We start from the raw sequence: 15,620 nt of genomic DNA, 5'->3' as shown, positions 1-15,620 counted from the left end.
AATCCCGGTGTTGTTCATCCTCAAGGGCAGCAAAGTTTATTGGTGAAGGAACGACTAGTTGTTCAATACGAGACAAGGTGTCTGCAACAATATTCTGCGAACCCTCAATATAACGGATATCTTTTGATATAGAGCTCGTAGCATATGTCGAAAATATTTGACAGCTTCATAAATTCCTAATAATTCGCGATCGTGAGTGCTGTATCTGGTTTACACTGGTGAGAGTTTTTTAGAAAAATAAGAAAGTGGTCTCCATAATTCTTGATCTTTCTGTTGTAAAACTGCTCCTATACCTGTTGTTGATGCATCATCGTGTAGAGACATTAGGTTATTTTTTGGAAGCAGAAGATATGAAAAATATGCAACGGCCTTCGCCGGGAATCGAACCGCGGACATCTGGAGTACCGGCCCAGCTTGCAGAACCACTACACCACAAAGGCACGCTAGAAGAGCGGGAGAAATACCTTATAAACGTAGAATGATAATTGTTTAGATGCGGAAGGATACTGCAAATTTGGTACCGAAATTAAATCATGTTTGCATTTTTGGAACGCTTCGCGAGATTCTGTGGTCCAGGTTATAACACGTTTATCATTTTTCTTGCTTCCAACCGAAAAAGAATTTAGAGGTGCTTGTATGGTCGCTGCATGAGGTAAGAAACGTCGATAAAAATTGAGCATGGCAAGATTCTTAAGTCCTTCACTGAAGATGGTTCGGGTATATCGTGGATAGCGTTGACTCTATCTGCAAGGGGTCGAACGCCATCAGCGGAAATTTCATAACCAAGAAAGGATACTCTTGGTTGGCCAAAAACGCATTTGGAAGGATTAAGACTGACATTGTACCTTTGAAAACATTCAAAAACTGTTCTCAAATGTGATAGGTGTTCTTAAGAGGAGGTGATTAAGACGTCATCAAAATAAGGTAAACAAAAGTCGAGGCAGATTAACACCTGATTCATGAAGCGTTGAAACGTTTGAGCAGCATTGCAGCAGTTTTTGGAATATCAGCTGGGTGATACGCCCGCTCAAGATCAAAGGTTGTAAAAATAGCTTTTCCGTCTGAAACTTGCATACAGTCTTGAATGTGCGGGACTGGGTAATGATAAGGAATTGTAGCTGCATTTAACCGACGATATTGGCCACACGGGCGCCAGTTACCATTTCGTTTCCGAACTAGATGGAGCGGACTGGCCCATTAACTTTCTGAACGACGGCAAATTCCCTGTTCCATCATGTATTGAAATTCCTCTTTGGCGGCTTTAAGCTTGTCCGGAGGGAAGCGTCTTGTTTTAGCCGCAATTGGAGGTCCGGTAGTTTCAATATAATGTAGTACATCGTGTTTGGATTCGGAACTACCCATAACTGGGCGCGTGTTTGTAGAGAATTCTCTGAGAAGTTGACGCCATGGGGAGTTACCCGAAATCAGTTTAATGCTCAAATCTTGACTATTGTGAATTACTCCCGGATAAGTTAAGTTGGTTGTAGAATCTATCAAACGGCGATTCTTAAGATCGACAAGCAAAGAAATTTTTTGAAAAACGTCAGCGCCACTAATAGGACTTGAGACAGTAGGACTTGAAATGAATGGCCATTGGATGTTGCGGCGCAATCTTAAATCAACAGATATCAGGCGTTCACCAAAAATTTGAATAGGAGTTCCATTTTCTACATAAAGTTATAGCTTGGTAAGGCCTTTTTGTTCGTGAAAATGTGGTGGAACGACAGAAACATCACTCCCGGTGTCTACAAGAAACCTTAAGCCCGAATTCTTTTCGATGACGAAAAGGCGTGCAAAATTCCGGCCGCTGTCGTTCACAACTTCGAGCAACGGCCCTTCTCGTTTCCCTGGTCGTTATAACGACACAGTGGGTGGCATTTGTTTGCCTTGTTTCCAAATTTGTGGTGGTAAAAACAAATAGCCCTGTTACGAATACCCGGCTTTCATAACGTTTCCTCAGTGGGCTACGACGTGTATTTCGACCACGGGATGTGGAGCGGTTGCGCTGAAAAGGTTCAGCTTGGATGGCTACAGGACAAACAGGACAAATCATCAATTTGAGCCTGTAACGCCACAGTACCTGGACCAGGAGCCTGCACTGCGTGTATTTGCGCTGGACTGGCCAACTTGTGAATTTTATCAGCGATTTCGGGAAGATTTTTAAGTGGCTCCCTACTGGCCGCTAAAATGGTTTGCATGTTAGATGGGAGTCTATGTATCCATAATGTTTTAAGAATGTTATCCGTTAAATTACCGGTGGCTAAGTCTGGCATTTTAGACAGCAATTGAGAAGGCCTCCTATCACCCAATCGTAAATCGTGCAACAACTGCTTGATTCTGTCTATGATTCTTCACAAACAGAAATTAAAATTTTTTAAAGATTTGTATTTGTCCGTCGCCGGTGAATTCAAAATTATTTCACGAGTTGATTGCAGTACCTCTGATTCTAACACGGAAATCGCTGTATAAAATTGAGTTTCGTCGGCAGTAATGCGACATAACTGCGCATCCAACTGAATGAACCATAACGATGGGTCTCGGCGACAAAAAGGTGATGGCTTAACTGCCACTCGCGCCAATTGTGAAGCAGCATCGTTGTCAACCACTTTATATCAATCAAATACGCACAATAATAATATGTATAGAAAAATAATCAATATGTTTATAGTGACACAATTTCTTGGTACTTGAAATCAGAGAAATTGGCGGCTCAAATGCTGTAGACGATACATATATCCACTGAAATTATGACAGAAATATGTTGACTCGCCGGAATGCGGCACAACGCTTTAAATGACAGGTGAAATGTCTTACTTGCATCTCATCACACTGGATAACTTACTGCTGCTCAGAATTTTGACATATGAACTCCATATTCGTGCATCATTGAATGTTGCTATTCGTAATAAGTACGTGTCACCAATTATGATAGTACAATTTTTTGAGACAGATCATTAAATAATTATAACAATTGAATAGAATAAATATTATTTTGTTCTTTGTTGCTATGGGTTACCAGACTGGCAGAGTTGAGTTGTAGTAGGCAAGTTGCTACATATCTATTTATCTATAATGTATATTAAACTTTTAATTGTTTAAAACCTGCACTTTTTAAAAACACTTATAACACCTTTTGAACTAATTCTAGATCATCGTATGTCTGATTTTTCCGCCGACACAGATGCATTTCCGAATCCAAGGATAGTGTAGTTAGCTAGTGACTATTCTTAATATATTTTTGAGTATTTTATAACAAATTCAGCATTTTATTATTATTTGCATTATTTTCTTATTACGAATATATTCTATACATTATATTACTGAAATTTTTTATTGTGGGGGGGGCGCCAAAAAGGTATTTTGCCCCGGGCGCCAGTCATGCTTGCTACGCCACTGCTCTGTAACATGTTATATTGTATGTCTTGTCGTGCACGTTGATTACCTTTCAGGTGGCATTATGTATTTTGAAGGGGTGCTATAGATAGTACAATAGTACAAAAAATGTAACAGTAGAACATTCATTTGTGATATTTTAATTCGCAATATTTTGAGTCTCTGTAACATATTATTTCGTGGATTTATTTACCGACTTATGCAAAATCATTTCCATTTAATCAGTAATAATATTTAGTGTTATATCAATGTATCAGTACTGTAGCAGTATTAATCAGTGTTAATATTAGTATTATATCAGTCTTTTATCAGTTCAGCATCTGTCATGTTTGTATCAGTAATGTACCAGTAATGTACCTTGAATATTAATCTGTAACTCTGTAACATATTATATTGTATGTCTTGTCGTGCACGTTGAATACCTATCAGGTGGCATTATGTATTTTGAAAAGGTGCTATAGATAGTGGTGGACGTGGTGCTATACTAATTAACCGTTTGATAAAGGGATAGTGCCCACGTCCTCCGTTCTCTTTCTCTCTGATGCTAGAAATTCATCGTGAAACCAATTTTTTAATGTCTTTTAAGTTATCGTCACTGTTCCATCTATTCTTTACATAGTTCATATAATACGATCTATCCATTGTATTTCGTTTCCTTGGTTATTTAAAAATTAGCTGGTGGACTAGTCAGCTGTATCTATGTTTGAATTATAGCTACCAGTACGGAAAGTACCTTTAACTGCTACTCAACGCTGATCATGATTACTGTTTTGTTGCTTGATTTTATAACATTACAGTATATGAGTATGTTTATGAATTAACTTCATGTATTCTGAAAAAGTTTCGGTTTTCATTTTCTCACGATCACGACTAGCAGCAATATAACATTTGTGAACTGAAACACAACTTTCTTTTCTTCTTTCGAAAAGCTTTCAGATGTTCTTTCCTTTTGTCTTATTGCCTGATCAAAATTCTTTGCTTGGAGTTATGCTGTATCTTCTCACAATCAACTTGGACTGTTTCTTCTCAAAGTTGATAACTTAAAACTATCGTTTTTAATAAAATATATATTTGTGATTCCTAGATCTAAAATAAAGTGAACCTTTAAACTAAAATTCCCCACGGCAGCTATATATCTTAAAATTACATCCTTATTCTTTTACATGAACGTAGTAAAAAGCATCGTTTAGTTATTTCAAAATTCAAAGCAAAACATACCTTTATTTAGTTATCACTTGAGTGAACAAATTAGCTAGCGCACTCCGACTATCGGCGGTCAAAAAAAAAAAAAAAAAAAAAAAAAAAAACCTCTAATAAAAGGAATGTTTTTAATGAAATTAAGTATGTGTAAAGCTCATACACAGGTAATGTAATTATTAAAAATTCAGACCATAGGACCGATCAGTTGCTAGCAATTGCTCATTGAATGTTCAAATCAATAACTGTTGACCGACTTTCCCCAAGTGGCTGCTATGCATGCCTGTAAATGATGCATATCTTCGAAACATATGTTGAGAAAAGTTGCATTAAGGAATGGCATTTTGAATAGGAAAAATGCAGCAGCATTCAACTGCTTAATTAAAAACCCCACCTATAATCCAATCTCGCACAAACTTCTTTATTAACATCTTTTTATCTTATTATCTTATTATTCTTTATTAACATCTTTATTTATTTAGTCCGTTCCTCACATATTACTTTTCGAAGCTAGGAAACATGAGAAAACCAAGAGTACCTACTCCGAGATTCGGACAATAGATCTTAGGTTCTCTAGCTGGATTTACATTTCAATAGCACGTACAAGAAGTATGAAAATTCCCTTTTGTTTTCCTCCATTTAAAAAGTGACTAGAAAAGGGTAAGAGACCCATTTGGCTAAACCAAGCAGTAAAGAATTACAGGCCATCATATTTTAGTTCGGAAGTCACTGTAAAGTAGAATTTGGACGATGTTAACTGGACGTGCTAGTGACTTGCACCAAGAGAGTATGTACAGGGAATATGAAAATAGTTAACAACGTACAAGCTACGTTGTTGTACCGCACTTCCACTACTTTGTTTTCAAAGTATCACTACTTTGTTTTCAAAGCACATGAGTCTTTGTATCTGTAAATAGTAATTAACTTTTGTCATTACCTTTCCATTCTGCTCTACTGTAAGGCCCATATCACACGGCGTTTGTTTCACACGAACAACTGTTTTGGACAACTTTTCTGCCTGGTTTACTATTGAAAGAAAGACGTGCGACTTTTTCCTTCCTTTCAAAAAAAATTGCAAGTTGTTCGTTTTCAACCTATCAGCTTGTTTGTAATGGGAAAACAGTTTACCTTGTGTTAATATATTAGCTAATATTATATTAGTTAATATATCAGCTAATATATTAGTTAATATATCAGCATATTAGCTCCTTTGCGCTGAAAGGCATTAACTGAATACTTGAGATTGAAAATAGAAGTGACACTGATCTTAGTATGAGATGTCAGATGTGTGAAACTAGTTGATTGGTTTTGGTTAGGTTTACGTGATTATGGCAAAGCTTCGAGAGCTATCTGCCTAAGAAAAGGCATGCCTTCATGGAACACTTTCTAAGGAAAACTGGCTCATGTACACATTACACACGGGGAAGACCACGAAAACGCGCATGCACCCAGCCCGTTCCCGGAATTCGAACCTCGGAACCAACTACCAGTGCTCAGCGATTTTACCGCTATGCCTGTGGTGGGCGGTAACACTGATTGAAATACGAAATATAAACGTCACACTAATTTTTGTATTATTTTTTCTTGGTCTTACACCTCTTTAAAATAAGTTTTTATAAAATTCAGATCTTTTTATATTTCAATGACAAACATATGTAAATTAAAATTCGCCTATTCAATTTAAGCCTTACTATCAATCGAAGGCCTCTTTTTCTTCAGGTAGTACAGTATCTATTCATGATTTATTGAAAGTTGCCATATATTCCATAGCAATAGTGAAATATGATAACAATTTAAATTACGAAATTAAAGGAAGAAGAAAACTTACTTTTCAAAGATTTTAGGGTACAGTAAGTTACGTGTAGAATAGATAGTTAGGCGTGCTCTTAAATTGCCCTTGGTTGCAAGAATTTTGAACTAAAAGTTCATACAGTAATGGTAACGCAACTGAGTAGTAACATCAAAACGTATATGATTTAGTGAAGGGGAATTAAATAGAAACGCCTCTCATGTACCATTTTTAAATTTTCTTCTCCTTAGTTTACATTATTTGCCTTCCAGACGAGAAAGTGGTTAATGACACAGATTGCCAAACAGAAGGGCCCGGGGTTGTATACTGGAGAAGGCATGGATGTAATTTGTCTGTCCCTTCATACTGTTACGAAATGTAAAGGCGCGGCGAGATGGCTTCCCCGCAAAGCAGTTTTAGGGTTGCCATAAAATGGCAAGGGAAGGCAGGGTTGCCATAAAAGGGCAATGGAAGGCGTGGTTGCTACATTTGGCGAGAAATCGCCCATTTGACGTCAGAATTGGCAATATACCATCGACGGATGGAGAACCTTCTGGAACGAATTCTTACCGGTTTAGCCCAGAATGTTCTCGAACACAAGTCGAAAGCTATATAAACCCTGCTGGTCCGCAGGCAGTTAGTGTGTGTGCCTCGCATAGAGTGCGAGAGAGTTAATATCGAGTTGGTGTCTCGTCTAGCGAGTCAATCCCTGCGGAGTCGATCGAGTTGACAGCCGGGCAGCGAATGCCGAGTGGGTCGTCGAGTTCACCGAAGGAGTCTCCTAGTGTATCGCGGTTAGTGCATCGTCGAGAGAGCGTGTTGAGCTCCGGGAACGACTGAATCGAAAAGTCGGGAGCCGTGCTCTGTGTGTCGTGGAGTGCATCGCGTGTTGTAGCGTGGAGAGTCTCGAGAGTACGTGGAGTTCCGAGAACGACCGAGCAGAGTCGAGAACTGTACTCTGGTGCCTTGCAGTGAAACTGTCTCCACCGTGATAGCCTGATAACGTGGAGGCTGTGTCGCTGATCGTGTCAGCGTGTTTATAGTAGTTAATCGACAACTGTAAAACGTGTTTCGGAGCTGTCCTGACAATACTGGCAAATAAAGTGTGTTTCGATACTTCATCATCGTTTTTCACTCCAAATCCACACGAACCCCGTACGAACGTGAAGAAAGAAAGTAACGTAACAACTGGTGTCAGAAGAAAAAAACCGTAACAATACGAAGCAACGGTGGAGCACTTTCTAGGTGCCTCCTTAATAAAGTAACCACTGCTTCCACTCTCAGTAGTGGCCAACGCGTATAAACGACTAGAGCCCGCAGTTGGGGGGGGGTGGAGAAAAGTTTATGTTATTTGGTTTGTCTTTTAAACATTTTGTATTAACTTCAAGGAACAGCGAAAACATATCTACATATTTACAGTTATTATGTTTTTGGTTAGGTTTTCAATCTTGATTAAGTATATGAGAATTACGAGGCACAACGTTTTGATAGCTTTATAACATGAATATTCTAACTAAAATAAACTAACAACAATAAATCTTGCCAACTGCCACAAGTGGACATAACTTACATTTCTTTCAACAATTTTCTATTCTTTGGTTAATGTAAGCTTTATAAAAAATTCAACATTTCCAAAAACATTCAATATAGCCTTCTTTTACGTAACGTTTTTTAATTCAATGCAATAAGAATGAATGATTTTTTTAAAGGCAAATGAAATTATAAACGCTTTTTTTAAGCTTTACCAACTCTGGTTATATGTTCTTCAGTATAAAAAGGAAGTCTGGTTCTTTTAAGATTCCAACTGCGTAAAAGCCAAACGACTGCAGAGATCTCTGCAAAATTATCAGTGTTTTACCTGGTTTTAACTGTCATATGAAATTCGGATCCATTTATGATCTTTGAAGACCAAAAGGTCAGTACTGAACCATCAAAAAAAGCTAATTTATTGCCCTTTGAATATGCTTGGTCCCATTTAACTCGTAATTGAGGGCATCTTTTTTACCTTCATTAACGTTTTTATTCCCCTCCCTCAAACTTAGATATAAAGTTTTTAGTGACTTCTATGTAATTACTGCAATATAGCTTAAAACGGTAGCTTTTGCTTTAAATATATTTGCAACTTAAGAAATCAAGATAAATTCAAATGAAGCAAGAGCAAACTTTTACACTCCTTCATCAAAATTGGTAGAAATTAAACCACATTACTTGTGATGAAACTCTTTTTCAAGAGATTAGCTATATGCTTTCATTTTTATTGAGTCTTTTTCAGTTTCTTAAGTCTACTTACCTGCTGAAAACAAAAGTGTACATCAGTTTTCAGCGATTTATTAAACGTTTAGTTTCAGGATGTTCCTCCCAATAGATACATAATTTGTCTCAGATGACTGGAATTATCGACAGAGAAATTTGGTTAAAAGTGCGTCTTACACAAACAGTGAGGTAGGAAAACTTTTTAATCAAAAGTAGAACGGATTCTTTTTTTTATAAGTGGAACATGTCTTAGGGACCACAGAATTACACGCTAATCGGACTGTAAGATGCCTCAAACAGGTTCGCAGTGAACGCGAAGCTTATAAAGAATCTTCAAATCTCGTTTAAAAATAATACTGACGGCTTGAGTCCGACAAGTTCACGGACCTTTTGGAAAAGCGAAAATGTTTCCGTCAGAAGGAGGTCAATTTTATCGAAGAAAAAGGAAAAGCTCATTTATTTTTGGATATGGTGGTGAAAACTGAGTCAACGGAATAATGTAGAAAACTAGAATGACTTTTCCCTCTTTGCCTCCTAACCTACTTTTTAGGTTCTTAGATCCTTTCCCGCTTAGACCCTAACGAAATTTCAATCGGCTTCAGTCATGGGTAACTAGTTATTGTCGAGCGGTTTCTTAGATTTTCCTTTCATTTCGTGGGTTTGCGCAATCTGATCTCTAGCTCTACACTTGAAGGTTGAGGATATACCAGCATTCTATGAATTGTGGCGAAGGTCTCAGTTCAATCCGTGTGACTTTGTGACTTCTTCTACAGCGGAACTTCACTGTCACTCTTTCTCTTTACTATTGCCTTTATCTGATTAACTTAAAGGAAAGGATTTGTTTTAAATATCAGCACATCTCATATCAGGTTAGGTGTGATGGTGTTAATTTGGTTGTATACATAATGCGTTGCTTATCAGAAAGGTTTTCAAAATAGTGACGTCATTCAAATCTATGCATATTCCTTTATTTGCAGCTGAGAGCTTTCAAGAAGCGACTCGTAAGTATTTTTCTTAACTATTTTTTTAATTTATTTTAATTATACTTTTATTCAGATAAATCCACTTCCTATCAGCTTCATCCTATAATCTTAAGAAATGATACATACAATAAACAAGTCCTTCAAAACAAATGTAAAAATATGGATGATTATTCATTCTATAATTATTATTTTTATCCTCTTATTAATTAGCTCCATTTGAAACTAAAATAGTTTTTTCTTAGTGCTAAATAAAATGTATGCATTTTGATATTAAACTTTTTCCAACATAAAATAAAAACTACGAATATATTAGAGCTTTTATATACGCTTTTCCGAGTGATCTACCCCCCACATCGAAATATTAGAATAATTTTATGACATTCTTACGTGAATTATTATCGCAAATAAATTCGCCCGTGATTTATTATTCTGTTAATCTATTACATACTACGCATATACTTTACATGAATGCTTTTTTTTTTGTCAAAATGTTTCCATAAAAACACTTGAACTTTCTTTACCGTTATTTATTTTAATTTCTGTTCTTGGGTAAAGCAGTCAGATTTATAATGCAGAATCATATCTTTGCTTCGAAGTTGTGCTTTTTACTTTGTAAATGTACTGTCATCTCTTACTACTGATCATTATATATTTATTCCAGCTTCTCCTTATTTTGTTTTACATAACTAAGATAGTTTCTAGAGCATTCCTTACATAATCACCTTAGTTACCTTCAGAAAATTAATTATGTAACTAAAGCATTTTTTATGAATTAAAAATGATAAAGGCAAAAGGTTTTTGCTATATCTTGGAAATGAATTAACTTGCATATTAAACGTTTGTATCGATGATGAGCCCCGGCGTTCAACACATAAGTTTAGAAATAATGAGGGGTTTTGGAGAAGAAAATCTTGAAAAGTTAATTGCACCACCTCCAAGATATGAATGCAAGTCTTCGCCAAGAGCACGTGGGAAGAATGTCTTTAATTCCTTATTCCTATCTAAAGGCCGACTAGCTGAAAATGTGATGTTCATTCGGGCGAATCTCTTCAGCGAGGAATCATGGTCCACCAACGGAAAACTGTTCTTGAAAATTACTTTTCAGATAAAATTCGAAACTTGTTTATGAAATAAGCATTGAATTTTCAACATAACTTTTGCATATTTTAGGCTTGGTTGCATTTATTCTCTTTTTTTTTTTTTTTTTTTTTTTTCCCATTATGCTTAATCTTCAGTTACGTCTTCTGCATAGTATTATTTTCTTGGTATTGTTTTCGATAAATATTTAAAAATAAATGTGATTATTAATTAAAGTTAGCTTTCAGCCTTTGGCGAATTTGTCTTGAATGATATTAAAAACTATCAAATCTTCAGTTTGTCAGGTGGATATGCTGACCAATCCAAGTACTGAATTGAAGATTTAGTATTCTTAAAGACAAAATTCGCTTATGGTCGAAAGCTTCAGAGCCCAAAATTATACTTTGAGATAATCAAGTCACATAAATATAAAAAAATAATCACATAAATATGTCACGAAACGAAAGACCTCTCTAGAAGTTGGTGGTAGGGAAAGATGAGTGGGAGACTCTCATACCCGTCCCCCCCAGGGTACTGTCCTTAAAAACTAAGGGCGGAGTTGAGTGAAGTCGTGCTGTCACCTGTATGGTTCCCAAGGCGCAATCTTGCCTCCTTGTCACGATGAATTTTGTGGGCTTGACAAGCGAGATTAGTCAGAACAGCAACAACTTTCAACGTTCTGAGTAAGTTTGCTAACAAGAAATTATTGGTTATTCGTTCATTTTGAGGGCCCACCAGCGGTTGAGCGGTAAAGTCACTGAACACTGGTAGTTAGGTCCGAGGTTCGAATTTTGCGAACGGGCTGGCTGCATGGGCGTCTTCGTGGCTTTCCCCATGTATAACGTGTATACGAGCCAGTTTTCCCTAGAAAGGCCTTTACGAAGCCATCCCTCCCCTCACCTCCGAGGCTTTTCCGTAATCGCATAAACCAAACGTTCATTTTGATCGCTTTTTTTTTTTTTTAATTCTCTTCATATGTCGGAAATAATAGCTATGCAAATCTACTGAAAAATAGGTACAATTAATCTAACAAATGCGTAAGTGTACCACATCCTATCTCTTTAATGAATTGTTATAATAATAATATACAATAGTTAGAGTCAGCAGCCAATAACGCAAAGCCGAAAATTTCAACTACCAAAGCAGGCAGGAGCTAAACGTAGCATGGACGCGCAGGCCAGAAACAGAGTCTTTGTCTTAGAGTCCAAAACTCTCAGCTTAAATACGATCTAACTCTTTACATTCTGGTGAAGAAACGGAAAGTAGAAGTCTGAAATTATAAATATCTGCTTAATTTAAATAACAACCTTATTAGTTATACAGTGAATTTTACATATATTAACTCATCATTTGTAGAATATGTTATTTTGGGGGGGGAGGTGTTTCAGGATATTGAGGAAAGTTTTTTCCGACCAAAAGACTTTGAACCGGATCCTCTTATTTCGAGAGACATAAAAATTGGTTAGTTATGCTGAATAGTATTCTCCACTTGTAGCGAAATGCGTAATGTTGACATTTTCCTCAGTCATCTTTGGAGAAGTAGGTTTCACAACTTTGCCGAAAAGTCATTGTACCATGAGCCATTTGTTGCGAGTCTGTGGTGGAATTTACTAGGCCATTTCCAAATGTTAGTACAAAAGTTTTGTAAACTTTTATGCTCCAAATTTGCCGCATCTGTATTGTTTTTTGTTTTCCCATTTTTAGTTAAAGGTCATTGAGTTGTTAAACCATAAAAATTATGTAAATGCTTTTCAAAACTACACTTCTGTTAGTTTCAGTTTGTTTAGCATTGCATAGTTTAAAGAAAAAAAAATCCTTAAAAAAATTTTAACAGCAAAAATAATCATTGCACGCATCCACACTGCATGCGTAGTTAAATATAAACTAGCAGTGACGCAAATGCCATTTGGTTTTAATCACAAAAATCCGTGACTTAGTAAACAAATCAGTATTTTTAGCACTTTAATAAAGAGGCTTATTAATTCGTATTATTATTCACTGTAAGATAATATTTATGTTTCTAAATTTTATAAAAAATTCAAAAGCACAAAAGTAGTTTCTTGTTTTATAAAATCGTTGATTTTAACAATTTTTCTACCTACATGTGAATTGTTGAGGGTTTTTTTTTTTTTTTTTTTTTTTCCCGTCTTTGAATGTGCCAAAGTGTATCAATCTATGTTTAAGTTTTAAGGGGTATCATTGTTTTAATATTTTTTCTTTTATAGATTTAAAGTAATTATCTATATTTTTCTTTCGAGATAACTTATTATGTCTGTGGCACGGGAACAAAAACAGTGAAAGGTACATTTCCTCAACCATAGAAACAGGGGCGTAGCTAGAGGGGGGGCATCTGTCCCCGGGCTCAGAATCCAAGGGGCGCCAAATTGATGTTACGACATTTTAGAATTAAATGTTTTCCATCCCTGGCAAGCAGTAGGGGGCGCGAAATCTTCGGTTGTCCCTGCGCGCTGAAAACCCTAGCTACGACTCTACATAGAGATATAAACTAGATTTTTATTAGTACTGCTGTATTCGAATAAATTTGTTTAAGAAGCCTGATTAATCGACTTCTAAAGATGAAAAAAATTGGAAAATTATTCTTTTTCAGTGAATAATTATATCTGATTGAAAGGCCAGTTATAAGTATTCTTTATAAAAATTGTTTTCGAATTTGAGTGTTATATAGCTTTCCATGCTTTTGCATAGTGAAATTTACTATTAGTTACTCGCTACTTACTCATTTCACTTCTTTCTTATTTACTTTTTATCATTCATTTATTTTCTTCTTTATTTTTTATTTTTTTTACCGGTACTTTTTTAATAAATCTTATAATTGAAAAAATAAAAATCTTATAATTTAAAAAAAAATAGTTCGTTTTCAATCCGAGTACTACAGTTTACCGTAAACCTTCATTGGTTTGCCTTCCACCACACTTCAAATCATGTCATCTGACTAAACAAAAGTTAGCTTCATTTTATTCCTATGTTTTCCCTGCTTTTCAAGTTTGTTCCTCCAAACTATCCCTTGATGAAGAACTAAATTATTTAAAAGCAATAGCTATTGACAGGGGCTTTCACCCAACATTATTAATCAAGCAGTTACAAAATTCTCATCTCAACACACCAAAAGGCACATTCTTGTTTTAGGAGATTATAAAAATTCTATTGTCATTCCCTTCTTTCCATCAGTTAGCTATAAAGTTGCACGTATTTTGCAGAAATTTAACTTTCGGGTCGTTTATTCTCCATCAATAAAATTCTGAGTTCTATACTCAAGGACCCCATTCCGGATATGAATTCCTGGGGTATTTACAGGATTCCTTGCAGTGTGGTTTAATTTACATTGGCCAAACCAAGAGAGCTTTAAAACTTCGCGTTTAGGAACATGAGGCATATGTTAGAAAAAAGTAAACACAGAATTCTTCTGTTGGCCAACATTGTAGGTCCGAAAATCGCACTTTCAATTTTTCTGCTGCCAAAGTTATTCAAAAAACATCTTCCATTGGTGAATTGGATTTTCTAGAGGCATTTTACATTCAAAAAAAAAAAAAAACTTTCTGTTCTAGTTAATGACCCTAATTCCAATCCTTCTTTGCCTTCAGCCTTTAAAGAAATTATGTTTTAGTTCTGGTTTCATCAACAGATGGCGCCAGTCGCTTATCTTCTGTCCAGGCTTTCTTATCTTATCTAATCATTATACCTTATCTCGTTCATTTGCGCTCTTGCAGCTGAGGATGATGGTTCGGTAAAACCATCGAAACTAGTCCTGTGAAAATTTGAAAATATAACGCTGATTTTTGTTGCTTGAATTCTAAATTAATACTTGACTTCAAAACACATTTGACTTTAAATCGGGTATAAAGCTTCTGTAATTAAGTAAAAAAAGTAGTTAAGTTAAAAGTAGTTTAATAAAGATTTCTTGATTTTTTTATTTTATTTTTTTATTTTTATTTTATTATTAAAAATGTGAGCTTCTCTCACCCACAGGCAGTTTCACGGTTATAAAAAATGCAATTTTGTTTTTGTTTTTGTTTTTTGTTGTTGTTTATACAATAGTTTTGAGTGATATTGATATTTATTTTAAAATTTACAATTTCCTCTTAACTATTTTGTCTTGTGATTTACAATTAAAATTCTTTTCATTTTGTTATGTATTTTTATTTTTATTCGTATACTTAGACACTTTTATTGTTTTAGTTCTGTGTTTGCACATTTTAACTTTATATAGGAAGTTGCTAGAAAGTTGAAAAGAAACAATTCATTGAAAAATTAAAATGTATTCGATAATTTCCTGTTTAGTTATCTGGGAGTTAAGGAGCAATTAAATGTATCACTGATAACTTTTCAAACGTGTTGCGGGTAATAATTATTCATGTATGAATGTATATACATACCAGCTTATGACATTTTACTTCCGCTGCCAATTATTGAGCATGCTGTTATCTGAGGGATTAAGACTGGAAACCCGGTTATGCTTAGCCTTTATTTCCGCGTTTCTGTGGATTTCCCTGCAATATTTGAGGTCTCTTGCCTCTAAACACTTTCTGTTTCTTGGGCATCGCAGTCGGAGGAGAAAACTGGGTCGTTGCAATGTCCGCTTTTTTGAAGAGTCGGGGTTCGTTCAAGCGCTTTTTGAAAAGGAATTGCAATGAGAGGTAAAATAATTACTCTTCTTAATGATGGTATGCGTTTTTCCCCGACCATTGAGTCGTGAGAGTCCTATATATTTTGTCTTGACGAATTCAAGGTCAAAATCCAAGCATTGTTTGGTTGAAGGGGGATATTTTTCATTTATTTATTTATTTTTAGTTTTAAAAAACATTCTTTTTCTGAAGCTTCGCCGTAACTCATAAATATTTAATTATATTAACGAATTTTATAGTAATTTCACATCAATTATCATTTTACTTTAATGCTACTTAGAAATT

General features: G+C 35.6%; 1 protein-coding gene across 3 annotated transcripts in view; it reads left to right on the top strand.

Annotated features, from left to right (window-relative positions):
• Positions 1 to 15,620, top strand: part of LOC118181629 (trypsin-like) — a 67,349-nt gene that overhangs the window by 3,556 nt on the left and 48,173 nt on the right. Inside the window, exon 1 of one of the 3 annotated variants that reach the window (XM_085813144.1) lies at positions 9,267 to 9,633. The exons of 1 other annotated variant lie outside the window; for it this stretch is intronic. Coding sequence is in view for 1 of the 2 variants with exons in the window: in XM_085813139.1 (XP_085669265.1) it covers positions 15,283 to 15,347 (65 nt within the window). In the remaining variant the exon portion in view is untranslated. Of the gene's footprint in view, positions 1 to 9,266; positions 9,634 to 15,248; positions 15,348 to 15,620 lie in introns of those variants that run through there. One more of the 3 variants, XM_085813139.1, reaches the window with a different exon arrangement.

Source organism: Stegodyphus dumicola, chromosome 1, assembly GCF_044657685.1.
Source record: "Stegodyphus dumicola isolate Sdum_Otavi_A_Nest chromosome 1, ASM4465768v1".
Lineage (NCBI taxonomy): Eukaryota > Metazoa > Arthropoda > Arachnida > Araneae > Eresidae > Stegodyphus > Stegodyphus dumicola.
The sequence above is the reverse complement of the archived record's forward strand: the minus strand, read 5'-3'. Positions and strand labels throughout refer to the sequence as shown.